This window comes from Phaethon lepturus, unplaced genomic scaffold (assembly GCF_000687285.1).
Source record: "Phaethon lepturus isolate BGI_N335 unplaced genomic scaffold, ASM68728v1 scaffold13375, whole genome shotgun sequence".
NCBI classification, from domain to species: domain Eukaryota; kingdom Metazoa; phylum Chordata; class Aves; order Phaethontiformes; family Phaethontidae; genus Phaethon; species Phaethon lepturus.
Window position 1 is genome coordinate 7,742 of NW_010541289.1, and position 16,974 is coordinate 24,715.

Consider the following 16,974-nt stretch of genomic DNA (forward strand, 5'->3'; position numbering starts at 1 on the left):
ACATGATTAGCTTATGAATTGGCAAAAAATCCACCTAGCTCCTCTGTAATGATAAAAAAAGACTCACAATTTTCTGGAGCATTCAGCAGTTTGTGAATGCAGCGCTTTTGGCTCTTGGATCTGCTCTGAAGCCAGCTCCTTTTATTTTTCATATTATTCCCCATGAGAGCATACAGACAAATTCAATATTAATCTTAAGTGTCATGTCTGCAGAACAGAACAAAGTGAGCTGTGCTACCAAGCTCCCAATGCTCCGCTTACCAACACCCCAACAAAGAAGCAGACAGTGTTTCAGAAAATCATGGTAAACTAACATATGTCCCTAAAAACGAGCACAATCGAAAGCTGGGGTGAAAAGGGAGTAGGAACACGGAGCTAGGTTTGTATTTTCTCAGACTGTTTTCTTGGTTAACTCTGTGCTTCTTCAGAAAATAACTTCAGTATGAAACTAACACTTGCAAAGTTTTTCCAGCAGATACTTAAAGAAGTTTTCTGGCACAGCCAGAAATTTACCATATGGGCCAGCCCAGCTCTCCCCAAACACAGCAGGAGTTTGGTCACTGTAATCACTAAAGACAGGCTGGTATCTGAACGTAATATTTTCTTTGGATAATTTATGGAAACCTTAGATGCGAAACGTAATCTGTTTCCTTTTACAGCACACAACTGCACAGCAAGTTTAGGTGAAGGATAAATAGCACACAGAACAAGGAGGCCAACGAAGAGTGCTGAAGCAAGGCTGGGGAACCATCTCGGTGGCAAAGACTGCAATCGCTTTCACAGAAGTCACAAGGGGTTATACTTTGCATTACTTCTGAATTGTAGCTTCTCACCGCTAGTAACATTAGTTAATGAACCTCTGAGAACTGAAAAACAAATCAGCTTCACAAAGAAAGCCTTTTTAAAGGATGCACTAAACTCTGAGGCAGTCCTCATTGTACACTGCAGAACGCTTCCCAGAGTGAGTGTTTAAGCCCAGGCATTAATCTTTGCTCTTCTCCCACAACACCAAAACGTTTTCAATATATTCAGGCAAATGCTTGGCAAAAGGCACACTTTTATAGACTCAACCTCAACTGTTAGACCCAATCTGTTCAGAAACCCCGGTCAAACATGTTAAAAGGAATTTTGCCCCTACCTACACAGTAACCCCCGTGACAAAGGAATTGGGATGCTTTACCCGGCAGGTAACTGGCTATGACATTTAAGAGCTAGGTCTCATAACTGACACTTTCACTCTCAGTACTATGTTTGGGAGCTTCACCTTCCTGAATCTGGGAGCGCCCACCTCACCTAGCTCCTGCGCCTGTATTTTGCTCCCCAGTTTCCTGAAGGGTTGCTTCAGGCCTAAACAGACTAGAAGCCATATTCATTTCAAAAGCGTCGATGCATGTTAATTGCTCACAAAACAAGCTTTTGCAAAGTTTCATTCCTGTAGTGGGTTTTGTGGTTTGAAGGTTTTTATTCCGACTAGGGACACTGCAATTTCTTTTTTTATTATTAGCATTTTTTAACTGAAATTTTATTCAGTTTCCTTTCAAGCCTCAAGACATTAAAAAAATAAAAGATGTATCTTTACCGGGCATAACGCTTCCCCCCAACAGTGTCAACCAGCTAGCTCTGAACAAAGTCAGGTAAGAGAAGCAGCACAGTCATTTGAACGTGCTGAGTAGCTGTGTATATTAACCCTGGCAGACCTCCTTGTTGGCACTGCTGTATTGGCATCCAACCCAGTTCTTATAGCGGTTGTAATATCTGCCACACAGACATAATTTTTTTGATGAATACTAGAGCATGAGGAATACTTAGCCATCTCCTAGCTCTGAATATGACATGAATCTGACTGTCACCACCACATAAAATACACATCTGCAGGCTGGGTCACCAACTATGAGAGTGATGGAAAATAATAGATTAAAACAAAAGCACATTCCTGTACTAGATAGGAAGGACTTCTCTCAGAAGGACTCGGAATCATGGCATATGTATATATGTTGACCAATGATACCTCTATGCTACATAGTAACAGGAATGGCATCTTGTAAAATAATATTTGAAGCAATCTTTTTTTTAAAGTTAAAGTCTTCTATTGCAGCACTGATTACATCACACAAATTTTAGTCCTTGGGGATATTAATTCATATCTTTAAATTAATATTGATTCGTTAATTGAGAATTTATAGACACTAAATGTATTTACACATGTGTATTTATATGTGACTTTTAAAAACACATACTCATTTAGCCTATCTAACAGCATTCTTGCAAAAGACTAGGTCCTGAGCTCTTGTCCTAATCATTGAAGCATGTGGAAACTCGTTTTGGCCATAGATTCTGAGTGTTATGTGTTTGTTTCAAATAAAAATTGCTCTAATTTGTTAAGCCACTAGGACTTAAAACACACCCCAGGTTAATGGACAGTTTAGTTACAGCCACTAATTTCCTATTTTAGTTCAAACTTCTGTGACTGAACAATCATTTCAGCCCACATAGAATAAATGTGATCTTCATCTAGCTCAAGTAGTGCACATCATAGCATATTCGGTTGTCTTCTGTCTTGTGCTAAAACATGAAGAAAATTGCCTGTACAACTTTTTTTATGCCTTATCTCAAACCAAGCCTTATATGGTATCCTTAATAATGTTTCAGCTGGATGGTGTAATGAAAATTTCTCTAATATCTTCTCCATCAGCTTGTAATCTTTCTTTGCTTTTCATTTTGCCCAAGAGCTTTGTACATTGCTGCCTTTCTCTAAAACACACTATACAAAAAAAAAAAAAAAACAACAAAAACCAACCAACACCAACTTTGAAACTGTTTTTCCCATGTACATAATTTTTACTTAACTATAGAAATCAAAACACTGGCATTTTCTCCAGTGAAGGATGCTTAGTTTAAACAAGACACAGATGAAAAAGCTACTTGAAAGATAATCATTAACTTGGTAAGTGAACCACAGTGAAGTTCCTGCTTCATTTGGGTAGTTTTGGGAACATATTGGGCCAGAACGAAGCCAATTTATACCAGCTGGCCATTAAGTTATGACAATTCACACCAGCTGAGGAACCAACCCATTAGGACAGTAAACATGTATGTGGAAAAACACTACTATTTGTTAGAAAATTTGTCACGCCAATATCCAAAAAGGCTGCAGTTCACTGAAAAAAAGTGTATTTCAGTGCAATGTGGCTTTCTCTTCACCAAAATTTGTCCTATTTCCACAAAAAGAAACTTTATTTTAAACTTCTGAATCACTAAGAGCCATTTGCAATGACTGACACTTACTAGGTTCATAGTAATCCACTATAGTCACCGAAGCATCTTGGATATTTGCCACTTTGAAGTCTCTCACAGCTGGAATATCCACACAAACCTGTGTTTCATTTAGCTAGAAAAACAGAAGAGAAACATCCTTCCTGAGAACCCTGGTGATAGTGGTTTCATGGAAGAGGTAAGGACTTCTAACTTAGAGATAGTCCCCTTCTTTTCTGAAGACTTGGAGTCATGATGCATATATTCATCTCATTTGTAGCCATTTTGGCCAAATTACAGACTTCTTGAAATGTCTGCTGCCTTATATATGATTTTTAAGAGGCTTAATCTAGAAACACCTTACAAATATAACTGAGTTGTACCTACCCAATCAGTCTTACTAATAAACAGTGGAACTATTAATTCAACATGAATAGCAGATGTTGACTTCCCCAAAGAATACAATCATAATGTCTTTCCAAATTTAAACCAAACAATGGCAGCGTCAAGATTAACATCACTGCAAACACATTTCTTTGTTATTTTCAACTTACAGAGTCTAAGTATAGGTTGACTTTTCCATTGTCCTTTTCCATCTTCTTAACTGTATTGTCTAATGGAATGAAGTCTGGTGACACAGAGAAACCACTGAGTAAGTCAACCTCCATGAGGACCATACCACTACTGGGAGCTGTGTCAGAACCCAAGTACCTTTTCAAGACACAAAGAAACTTTTAGTAGAAATCCAGTAGTCCACTCCCCAAAGAAGCTGTTTGATCATTAAATCCCAACTATGAAAAAACAATGCTTAATAATACTTAAGAAACAAATGGAAAAAAAAGCTGACAAGAAAATTGCTAATGGTAAAGAGATAATAATGGATTTCTCTATTATTCTGCTTGATAATTTCAACCACACATGCAAAAGCAGGTTTATTGCTGAGAAAACTACAGAAAACATGAGAGACTACACTGACACTGCTAGGAGCTTTCCATTGGCATCTGTAAGTACAGGTTTACATCACAGATACGCAGGAAATATTGCAATTAAACACATAATTTGAAAGAAGTAATTAAGAAATCGCTGTAGGATCTCTTGAACTGAACTGAAACATACATGTTTCCTCTTATGGATGCATTGTTTTGCTTTTATTCATTTTTGGAGGGTGAGATAAAGGTATACACCAAAAAAGTCTCCCAAACCTTTTCATATTTCCATCTAGAGATTGATGGTTTCCTTAACAAAGTCATCATCAGATTATTTCTCAAAGCCCCAGTTTTAAAATGCATAGCCATGTTATTCATCCAATTTTGGAAAAAGAAGTTTTTGTAAGTTGAGTTCCTTCTTTTTTTCCTAAATAATACTTATTATTACATCTTCTTCCAATATGAGAATCAGATGCTGGACCAAAAAGCTTTGCTCTGTTGAGCAAGCCTTGCATACTATGGTACACAACAGAACTATCAAAATATATTTATGGTGTTCTGTGCTACAAGTGATACTTAAATGACCTGCAAAAGATTGTATTGCTTTAAATAAAGTAGGTGGCAGAAGAGGTTCCTACCCCTTGGCATGGAGGGTAAATGATTACTGTTATAATAGAAGTGTCTCCAATCCTCATTTTGAAGGCCTGACAGTAGTTGAAAGTAATTGGATAAAACTATTTCTTTGTAGAGCTGGATGGTTTAAAAAAAAGGGAAGACTTGCTTTCAAAGCAATGCTGTTAAGCCTGGCAGCACGGCTGATTGAATGCAGATATGACTTTGAAAGAAATACAGCACAACTGCTGACTTCAGTTGGCTCATGAGATTAGAAACAAATGAAACCATCTGCTGGATGATGTGCTGTGCCAAAGTAGCTGCTATTGAAAACAAATAACTGAATTGGAACTGGATGTAATTATTTCTGCATAATTACCAGTAAGAGGAGAGGAAAATACCCAAGCTGTCTAGCCAGCCTGGGATGCTACCAAAATACTAACAGGTAACCAAATCAGCTTGGTATTATCAAGAAGTGAATAAGATATATCCCTAGAAGTTATGAGAATCTGGCTCTTTTAACAAAAAGGAGAGAGCGCCTTGGGGGTGGCTCCTGGTATCATCTCTACAGCTCCATGGTCTCTTAAAAAAGAAAAAAAAAAAAAAAAATAATCACCATGCAAGAAGAATTACCAGTAAGAAAAAGAAAGAAGACTTGAAGCTTGTACCTGAAGAGAACTAAGAATCTTTTTTTAGTTTTGAGTTTAATTTTATGTTTCAGCTCTTCAGCAATATGAGATCTGTGTGAGACCCTCCCATAGATGATGCAAAGAGGAGAAAATGACACCAAGCTAGCATAGGCAGAAAGCATAAGCAAGAGAGTGAGTAGAACCATCAGTAATCAGCTTCCCGTGCCTGGAAATGGCATGCAGGCAACAAGACTGGCCAGAGAAGAAACTGGCAGCCACGGGGCATTTGCCTCCCAGTCAGTGAGTTAGCTCCTCTAACCAAGAATCAGTCCAATTCAAATGAGACATTATCTTCTCCAGTGTCGTAAATGATACCCAACTGAGATGACCATGGCCAATCACTATCAAGCTGCTGAAAGAAGGTGGAATATTCCACAGATTAGAAAGAAAAAAAAAATTCAAAGCTGCAGCCTCCATTACCTGACTATGCATACCCGCAGCTAGCTGAACTGGTTGAGATTTCAGCAGTCTTTCTCTATTTCCCTACTTTGGCTTCTCTACCTGAAAGCCGCATGATGCTGTAAAGATTATAAGTAGACCAGCTTTAAACTAATTCAGGAATTTAATATAGATAATGCATCTATTATATACAATATATAGGGAAAAAAAGAAGAGGATGCCAAGTCTATCAAGCCAAGCAAGCAGAGATGAAGTCTCAGCCTAAATAGAAACAAAGATTTATTAGAATTTATATCAGTCCACTTTCCATGATAAGAGTTGATGGACCTTACTGTTCCAAATATTCTCCTGGGGCAGTTTTATAATGCCACTAGATTTGCCCCTATCCTTTGAACACTTCGCAACGCATTTGCACTTTTCCAACCCTCTCCCCAGAGAGATGGAACCCTTCCCGTCTGTATTCATGAGCCAAAGGTCTTAGCTAGAAAATCAGAATGCTCAGCCAAGACTTATGCCAGACCCGTCATGTAAGCCACTTACATGTCAGGCATTTGTGCTAGACTTTAGAAAGCTGTTGACACTTCACAGAAAACTTTAAAAGAGAAAAAGTCCATTCTATTTCAAGAGCTCTCATCTATTCTAGCGTCCCTGCCCACCATCTGTATCATTGAATTGGTACCAGAAACACATAAAAACAGGGCTCTGGCTTTGTGCCTGCTGGCTATTTCCCAAATTAAATCAATCCTCTCTGTACTGAAATCATATTCACTAAAGCTGATTATTTGTATGACGGTGTCACCTAGAGGCTCCATCTCCAGTCACAGCTCCCTTGTGGTAGGCAGAGCATAAAAGTAGTTCTAGGTACACAGTGTTTAAATAAATAACAGAATATGTGGAGGAAAGGAATGCAAGAGTAATCACGGTGGATCTGGTGGTACTCTGCAAATCTTGCATTTACAAGGAACCATTATAATGTCACAAGAAGAAAACAGCGTCTCTAGGGGAAGTATTCACAAACAGATGAAATCCTAAATTATAAAGAATGTAGTCATCTCAATATCCTTGTACATAATAAAAGATGGAAGATAAAAACAAATAGAGAGAGATACAATGTCCTCTAGGGTTTTCTGTGAAATATGCAGGGCTCTTCAACTACAATAAGAAGTGCACACAGAAGAAACTGCCAGAGAACAACCAACTTCATACATTTCTTTTAAATATATGTACAAACACTTTCACAGCAAGTAAGAATGAGGTAGCAAAGCAGTCAAAGAAACAACTTGGTTTAATGACTGGCTGACCTAGGAATATGCAATATAACTGTTCAATGTCACCTGTTCTCATCTCATCCAAATTCTACCCAGGTAACATCTGGTAGCTGCTCTGTGGTCTCCGAGATGGTGTTTCAGCACTCTCAGCTCAGTTCTTAGTACGTGTTTACTGAACAAGAAACATCATCCCAAGTACACCCCCCCTTCCCTTATTCAGCAGAAAGAATAGAATTAGACTGGCTGGAAAACTCATTACCTCTTTCAACTCTAGAATGATGCTTACATTATATTATATTACCAAATTCATAACTATAAGACGTATTGGTAAATGAAAGACCACAAAGATACTTGCACAATAAGACAAAACCCCTGTTGAATTTATCGTTATGTAAACATGGATTTTGACTCCTGCCAAAATTGTTCCAAGCAAAGTTTATTAATAGAGATGACCAAAAAATTACCACTTCTATTTCACGATATTTTCAGCACTTCAGAACTTCCTTCTCTTTTTACCAAAAAAAAAAAAAAAGTATCTACTTTATCTACTTCTAGATCAAAAGCAAAGCATTCTGTTCATGAAAGGTAAGATTAATGGGCAGTTGTCACAGTCTGCTACTAGAAGTTAGAATGTGGAAGACATTAGTTCAATTTCCAAGTCTGTCCGCAGCTCTCCACACAGCTAAGAAGCACTTGCACCAAAGAAGTTTTTGAGATTTTTTTCTTGTATTTCACACAAACTCTTCCATATACCTCTAACATTTAGGGTGCCACTATATTTATGCATACCAATAAAAAAATATGACCTGGCCAGCAACAGTTTTGCACAAAAGTTCTATCACTCTATTTGTTGACTTATGAATTGCTTCTTAGTTTAACTACTGCCATTTTTACAAAGTAATTCTTTTAAACATTTATATACCATACATAGTAAATCCATACAAACAAACAGATAATTTAGGTCATTTTAAATAATTTAAAAGATATATAGACACAGAGGTATACAAGATGCTTCAATTGAATTACCTACCTTGTGCACACATTCAAGGTCAAATGATTTTTATCATCTTTGTCATCCTTTACATCAACGTTCAAGTCAAAGGCTTCTTGTTTTCGGACAGATCTGAGCCTCTGATCAGTGTGTTTTGTGTTGTAAATAACATTGAGCTGTGGATTGCAAGTAGAGACATTAGATGACATATGTAAACAAATCTGTGTGGTTAAAACACTATGTTTGTAACAGTATAACGCCAGAGGAGTGCTCACATGAGACAGGATACATGGCCTTGTATCTGACAGTTGTACACATGAGATTCATAAGAATTCTCTGAAAGAAATATCTTTACTGAGCACTTTGTAATGCAGCAGAACCAATGCAATTAGCAGGACACAACTGAGGCCAACACAAGGGAGCTCTAGGACAACGAGCAGTTTTCTCCCTAGTTGCTGTCTGTTGGTTTATAATGTATGCAGCTACTTCCTGACAGTGTGAAATGGGATGAATAAAAGCAAACTTCAGAGACTGACACCCACTGGGTTAAAAGAGGCAGGCTGTATATGAAAGAAGAGCAAGAGCAAATAGATAGCGTATGTGCAGAATTTGTCTTCAATCTTCATGTCAGAGCATTCATATACTCAAAACAGCTGAGGAAGAGCATGTTACTCCAAGCTCAGAACAACAGAATTTTCTTGAAGTAAGTAGTTTCATCATCTGGTTCATCTATGCAATGACAAAGCTATAGTCTTCAGCCTGCCTCAAGGACAGAGCTCCTACCCTTTCTGCTCAACAGCTACCAAGCTCTGCTAAGTGGGCCGAGTAAGGAAATGTGACAGGGTGTCCAATGGAGAACAGTAACATCAATACAAAATAAGCCCATCTGTTAGGCACTGTTTGAAGAGTTGCCAATTCTTCTAGTGTACATGTGTATAAGATGCTTGAAACAGTGGTAGAAGAGTAGTAAAACCAGAAGCCCTTAAAAGAGGTCTGAATAATTAGGAGATAGCCTGATAATCTCAATATCCTGTAAAATTACCAATGCCAACAGCCAAAGCAGAAATGCTGCAGCTGGAATTGAGCCACCAATGAGTACTCTCACATTATCAGCCATGACAGAAAATTATGCAGTAAAAAAAATGGCTGTACTGCTTACAGAATTGAACTTGATGAGGTAAAGAAACAGATGAATCACTACCTGCAGTGTTTCTTTAAAACCGCCTTGGTACCAGACTGGAGAATGACGACTGTGACAGTAATTTTTAAAAGAGCACTGGAGGTCTAGAGAACTGTGGCTATAAAGTAAACTTGGTATCTGTACCAGAAAACATGGTCAAAACTGTAACAAAGAGTCAAATTAGTGGACAAATTAGTAAATATGACATGTTGCATAATATGCTGTTGCTATAAACTCACAAGCTACCTGAATCAAATGAAAAATCACGGACAATGGAGCTCTGTGTAGTATAAGCTACCTGGATGTTATATTGGCATGTAGCTGGTTAGGAAGACTACTAGCTAAAGGTATCAGAACAAAAGAAGCTGCCAAGGGATAAAGGGCTGTTAAAAGACAGGAATAGAGGGTTGGAATGAATGTTCATACATGAAAGAGGGTCGGAATGAATGTTCATACATGAAAGGGGTGGAGTCCTAAAGGAATCTGTTCTGGGTGACCACCATTAAACATATCCATACATGATGTAGAGAACCCTGATGAAATAAAGTTTGCTCATTATACTAATTTAGTTGAGGTAGCAAAGACTAAGACTACTGCAAACAGTTGCAGTTCTTACCCTTAAGAAAGGGTAACATAGATGAAAATTCAGCCATAAACAGGTAAATTGGATGAAGGACACAGTAAAGGTCTACAGAATAACAACCGGCATGGGAAAGATGAATAGGAAACCGCTTTTCAAGCAGTGCAAGATTAAATTGTGGAATTCCTTCCCATAAGATGCTGCAGATACTAAACTGTACAAGCATTCAAGGGCAAAACAGACAACTTCATGGAATAAAAATCTTCTAAGTTCACAGAAACTATCTCCAGCTGAAGGTCTCAAATAATACATGGTAAGAGGTGGAAGACAATCAGGTAATATATTATATGTATTTATCTTCTTCTACTCTTTCCTGAGCATCCACCTCTGGCTGTTGTGGAAAACAGGACACTAGGCTAGACTGAGCTTTGCCCTGACCCAACACAGTCCCTCTTAAGTCTTCTCTCCAAATATAAGAACTAGGAGAGCAGATTCAAGAGAAGAAAGAGGTAGTGCCTCTTCGTGCAAGACACCATGAGCTGCAGAACTATTTGCCGCAAGAAGCTGTCATTAACTTCTTAAATATATCTTAAAATTTTACATATTTATGGAAGAAATAAAAAATCTATCAAGGAAATATCTACCGAGCCAGAGAGAGAACACAAAGATGATCTGTGAATTGGGAAGGCCCTGCGTTGCAAATTGGTGAAGGGCAAGAGGGTATACCAGTGAGACATCACTTCATGTTTGCCCTGATCTAGTAGCCTTCATTGGTCATTCTCTCTCTACTGGCCACTATGGGATACAGGATAATGAACAGTATCAGTTGTCCCAGAACATCTGTTCTAGCATATTTGTGTACTTATAGCCAATAAAAGACCCAAAAAATGAAATTTAACTTTGAGAAAACATTCTAAGGTGCTTCAGACTGATCAACACCCAATGTAATGCTGATGGTAACTGCAGCATCCCTTTTCTGTGGCACAAATGGGACACCACCTCTGACAAAGGACAAGAGAATGGGTTGCTGACTCAGAAGAAGGTGGAAAAAAAAAAAGCTCAGAAAGCTCAACTCAAAACTCGAGAATGACAAAATCAAATACAACAAAGAAAATATTTATTATCAAAGAATAGTTGACATTATTTGGCAAAACAGTGATTTTTACCAACAACAGAACACTAAGTTTGTACATAGTTTTCACATGCAAACTAATAATAATCATTACCCATTCCCTTAGTAGTCAAAATAAAACACATGGCAGGGCAGGGGGGGATCATCTTCTTTGATTTTAGTAGAAATAAAATCAGAAAGTGGCTCAAATAACTCCCCTTGCAAGACCCCAACATGCACTTTGCTTGGCTAAGGAGAAGGGAATCAAAAGTGCTTCTGGAAAATCATAGTCCCTTTACAACAGTTTCTGTCAGCAAACGGAAAACTGTCAGTCCAAATTTAAAGGTAGGTTTGTCCGAGTCAGAGGTTAGCAAGTCCATTATAGTCTAGCAAGTCTGTGCAAACAGAGGAGTCTTTAATTTCTGATTTTTGCTTTTGCTGGTACATCTCTCACTCCTTGATATGAACGTTATGCTCTTTCTCTCATCTGCACACACATGATTCCTGTCACCCTGCCCCGCACTGCTGAATTTAGCATGCTGTATGAGTACAGAGACAATTCTATACAGGCACTCGGGACAACTGTGGTGCAACAATGAAGATTTACGCTGTACAACTGCTCTGCAGGAGAAGGCAGTACCAAGGATGAAGCTAATCTAGAAAGCCTGCCAGTTAAAGGCATGCAGAAAGTTTGGTAAACACAAGCTGGTGGGTGCCTCGACGATCTGTCATCAGAGAAACAAAAGCTTTTTTAACTTTTGCCAGAAAAAGCTAATAAATGGGAATTTACTGCCAATGCAGGATGTCTGAAACCACATACTGAACTGGTCAATCAACTAGTATTTTCATAGAATAAGTTATCACTGTTACGGTCTGACTTTCCTTTCCTGACTTCTCATGACAATGAAGGAAAAATCTTTTTCACAACCCAGATTTCAATTAAAGCCTCCTTCTTTCTACACTGTTACTTTGGGGAAAGAAGGTTATTATAAAGAAACTAGCATTAAATCAACAACACGAGCAACTGTATTTCTTCTTAACCCTTCTAAGAAGCAGCTGCCAAAGCTAAAGGCAGAAAGACAGAACCAGTCCAGTCTTGTCGTACTGCAACCAGTCCTGCTGAGAGGTCCAAGAAGAGAAAACTAAAAGCTAATCTTCTGCATGAGAAAGATGCCTGTAACAGCATCTGACCCAATCAACTGCACTGCATTTCAAAAAAACATGAATCATTTATATTGCCCTAATCAATGTCTCTTTCCAGTTCTTCAACTAGCAGCACAAATGTGCCAGATTGAGGGCATGAATTCAATGAAATTGTCTCCATTATTTCCCAATCCCTTTTCAACTAGCTAGACTACACTCAAACTGTAATGGAGAAATATGTGTGCAATTCGCAGCGTATCTTCTTCAGTACCATCACACTGAGTAACATTCAGTCCCTTGTCTAAGTCTAGTAAAAACATGCTGAGTGGAAAAAAACAGTCAATGCTTTTCAGTAACGAGTAACAGGTGATTCTCTGCTTTCTCCTCATCCCTCTCTATACATGACCAGGAGATCAAGGAGCTCTTGCCCACCTATCCACTTTGCCCATACCCCTCTTCCTTGACCCCACCAACCCTGCCCTCATTGCTAGTCCTGCATTTCAGTGGCATCCTTCTTTGTTCCAGAAGGTCACGCCAAATTTTTGAAACCTATGCCAAACCCAGTTCACAGTAGTTCCAGACAGAGGTGTTTCTTCCAAGAATTTCAGCAGGCCACCTAGGGAAGATCACTTCTTTGAGTCCATTCTCTAGAGAGTGTCATTCATATACCCTAACTCTACAATCATCCTTTCCTTTCCCATGCAGAATCAGCATCTTTGGACATCCATAGTATATGCCTACATAATGAAGGTATGAGCTAGGAGATTTTGTTGACAGCAGGACCACAAAAATACAAGTAAATATCTTCTTTTGCAATTATACTATACAAAATAAAAATATACAATTTTATGAGATCCTGCAGGATCAAGAGTGAATGCATTGCCAACTTGCACACACAGTGAGTTTTAACAAAAAATAAGCGCGTTTTTTCTAAGAATCCATTCTGCTGGGAAGGCAGCCTTTTCTGTTAATGGACCGAATCTTGTGTTTTGCGATATTTAAATGAATTACTGTTTTGACATGCTACATTTGCCCAAAAAGTCAAATCCCAGAACAGTGAATCTCACCACTGTACTTTGGCGGGCCTAAGACAATGAAATGCAGCTGAAGAAATGTGACTGCAATGTCATATGCTATCTGATTTATTAAATGCAACCCAGATCTAGCTTGTGTCTGGGAAAAAAAAAGAGAAATCTTATTCAAATGTCATCAGTGCTCTTTCTTTTAGAATACCAGACTTGCCAAAGGAGCAGAAGGAAAGGATTGGTCCCAGCAAAGAAAGTGTTTTGGAGAAGCTACTCCAGTGCATTAAGTACAATATTTTGAATCAAGTCACAGCATCTCTGACTCAAAGCTGAAGGAAAAAAAAGACAACAGCATAGTGATCTAAATGAAGAAGATAACTTAGCCTTCGTTATTTGTGAGCAAATTTGCATGTTCATACAAGAAACCAGGAACTTAAATCATGGTGCTATACAACCCCAAGGAGCCCTCCAACTACAGAGGCAACTTCTAGCTATTCTGGGTGGAAGAGTTCTGCTCAGTGTTCACCAGACATGCTGGTTTGGATGTGAAATTTTCCTGCTGGCAAAAACATAATTGGAAGCAATGTGCTTCCACAAAAGGCATTCCTTTCCACAAATCAGTGTCTTCCAGCAAGAAACAATTTGCTGAAAAGTTTTTGATCAGCTTGCCTGACAAATTAGTTGACTTAATATCAGGGAATATTTCTCAACAATGATCAAGTTTAAGTAGTCTTAACTGTTCTGGAGCCCCACTTTGTTACATTCCACATATACACACCCACTGAAACCAGAGATGTGTGAACGCAGTCCTGCTGAGATGTTCATTCCTATCTTGGCCTGCAGGTCTGAATCTAAATTATCCTCTGAAACTTTTGAACTTTGCTGTAAACTTCATTTGCACTTCTGGGAATCAATAAACATGGCTCATGATTTACGGCACTATGGGTTTTGCAGACTGGTGCTGAATGAATGAGGTGTACGTCTAGCTGCTCTTCACTGCTGGCAGGCAGCTGTGAAGGTTTCTTTGTAAAGGTCTTTTATCCAAAAGCATATTTACCAACAATCACCATGCCTTTTTGTTCCCCAGATGTGTAAGAACACTGGAGTGAAGGTCAGGCTGGAAGGAACTTGAGATGGAATCTGACTTGGCATAAAACTTCAAGACCATTAAAGGCAGCCCAAGTTCAGTTTTCCCAAACATGACTAGAAGGAGTCTAGTAGGAACTCTATCTGGTTTTGTGACACACTTAGCAATTATGAGTTTATCTATATAATTCCAATAAAATTAGTCTCTCATGCTCAAAGACTAATATTTCTGTATTATCTGCAGCTTTTCAAAGGTCTTCTCTTTCACCTGTCTGGTTCTAAGCCACTACCATAGACAGGACAACAGGGAAGAGAGATCCATTAGTGGCCATATCAAATATCAGATCCAATACTGTCGTCTTCTCATATGGAATTTCTCATAGGGTTAGGGAAAATCTTGGAGGCAGAAATTCTTCAGAACATAATGTCTGTTACTGCGGAAGACCAAGCAGCTGAAAAGCTTAAAAGGGCTATTTACTGTTTGCTAGTTCTAAATACAATATGTGTTGATCCCAGATTAATTTGTTTAAATATAAGTAAAGATGTTTGCATTTATACTACTGAAACACTGTCTTCTGCAGGACAGGCAGACAGGGGATCACTATATTCTCCTTCCACTCTCTGCCATGCCCCCACTTTTGGCCGATGCTAAGCATCTACTACTGTTGGCTGTTTGCAGGATCCTTTGACTCCGTCTTTCATGCTACTTCAGAACAGCGTAAAAATTGCTGGAGAACCTGGCTGTAACATTCTCTTATTTTTAGCCTTTGCACTATTGTTGTATTCTACTTCATTAACAGGAAAATAACTCTAATAACTAGCAGTGTCATCTTGTTCTGTACTGCTCTGTGCCTTACCACGGTTTGCCACAAGTTCCCAGTGAGGCATTTCTGCCTGGTCCACATGCCTTTTTCACTGTGACCTTTGTGCCTGCCAGTGTACGACTGCAGTCCTTCGTCCTGCAAACGGACGCTGCGTTTCTGCAGGAGGATGGGGCTGCTTTGATATGGCTCTGGCCCATGGAAGTGCCAGTAGTACTTAAAAAGCCGTTGGACACAAACAAGCACATGAACATGTCCATTCACACAGTATCTGGTTCACAGCACGCTTCAATTAGTAAAGTGCTTTGGTACTGATTTAAGACTTTTCAGAAGACTGTTCTTATTAACATGTTTCATAAAGCTTCCAAAATATACCTTCCTTACAGAGAGCATATCTTTAGCAAGAATAACTGCATCGCGTACCTGAAAGACAGCAAACCCCGTTCCCTCGGCTGTCACTGTAACTGTCATTGGTTGTGCCGGAGCAATCTGAAAGAAAGATGAGTAAAACAGTATTTTCAAAGTACTTTCAGTCAGCAGAGTTTACGAAAGTATTCCTCACTTTCTGCAAGTACCTCTTTGGTCTGAAGCAGAAAACGGTTTCGCGTATCGATTGAAAATGTTTCTGGTGTTTTCAAAGAAGGTGCTGTCACTGTTATATCCATTTCTGTTTTGCTTGCAGTAGTGAGAGTTGCAAATAGACTCAAGGCTTGCAGAGCCACCACCGTGTCCTGTTGAGAGAAACAAACCCTTCTGTGTTAAACAGAAGAAGCCTGCCCAGTGAACTGCCTGCGTAGGCCACGTCTTGGGGAGCTCAGACTCCCTGTATTGTCCCACTTTTTGATTACGTTGGGGTCTCCATGCAGTCGCCTCCACACCTCTGCTGGGATTGCACAACACAGAAAAGGGATGGCAACACAGGACAACAAATTAGCTGTTGTGCCATGGAGAATGAGGTGGGAGACAGCTAAGGAAGTTTTCCCCTTTGTGCAAGGTATGTGGAAGACGTGACATGCTGGTAGACACAACAGTCAGAAGCACACACGACACCAACAGTGAAGAGAAAGCCCATGAGGAAAGTAATGATACCGCTACTTTCTAGATTTGTTGACTATGCATTAAATATCCAGTACTGCACAGGAGTTATTCAGGGTACCTTGATAACCGAAGCAAAAGCTATAGGTCTGAAAAACTATTAACATCTATTCAAAAAAGACTGAAATGAGTCTTTATCAGATCCCCACAACAATTTCAAAGGGGTTCAGCCTAGTTTCTATACTCTGTATTTGGTCAAAAGGTTTTGTGCAATTGTTTAACCACTGTAGAATACGCTTATAAACACGAATTCATATATATATATAAAATTATCTTTTGTTTATCTTTGTGCATGATTGCAGGTTTAGCTCTCCAGGTTTTGAACACAAGAGGCAGTTTTTGAACATTTGTTTCAGTACAGTTTAGTGAATGAGAATTTTAACATCCATTATTTTCTGGAAAAAAAATACAGTAACCAATTATACATCTCTAATGTTTCTCAGGGATTTTTTTCTCTTTGAGTAGTTAACTTTGCACCTATTCTTAACCAGTGACAGTGAAGGAATTGGCCTTGCAGGCTCAGCATGCAGAGGTTTTATTCATTCTTAGGTCACTTCTAGTAACAAAACTCTAATGTAACAGAAGCTCATTAACTATGATGTGGTGAATGTGCCATACCTTAAGGTTCCGCCACATGCGGCCTATTCACTCTACATGAGTAGAAGCCACACCTTAACAATTAGAAACTACTCTCCTTCCCATACCATGCCCCTGTCTGAGGTGACCTGCTTCACTGAAAGATCAGATGATTAGCAACAGTACCAAAGTTGCTGGTACGCTGTACCACTAAGGGTTC

General features: G+C 38.9%; 1 protein-coding gene across 1 annotated transcript in view; it reads right to left on the reverse strand.

Moving 5' to 3' along the window:
- Nucleotides 1–653: 653 nt before the first annotated feature.
- CD109 (CD109 molecule) overlaps nt 654–16,974 on the reverse strand; it is a gene marked incomplete at its 5' end in the record, with an annotated part of 41,578 nt that continues 25,257 nt past the window's right edge. Inside the window, 6 exons of the mRNA XM_010287691.1 lie at nt 654–835; nt 3,280–3,388; nt 3,807–3,963; nt 8,177–8,313; nt 15,507–15,572; nt 15,659–15,814. Of these exons, the coding sequence (XP_010285993.1) occupies nt 654–835; nt 3,280–3,388; nt 3,807–3,963; nt 8,177–8,313; nt 15,507–15,572; nt 15,659–15,814 (807 nt within the window). The remainder of the gene's footprint in view (nt 836–3,279; nt 3,389–3,806; nt 3,964–8,176; nt 8,314–15,506; nt 15,573–15,658; nt 15,815–16,974) is intronic.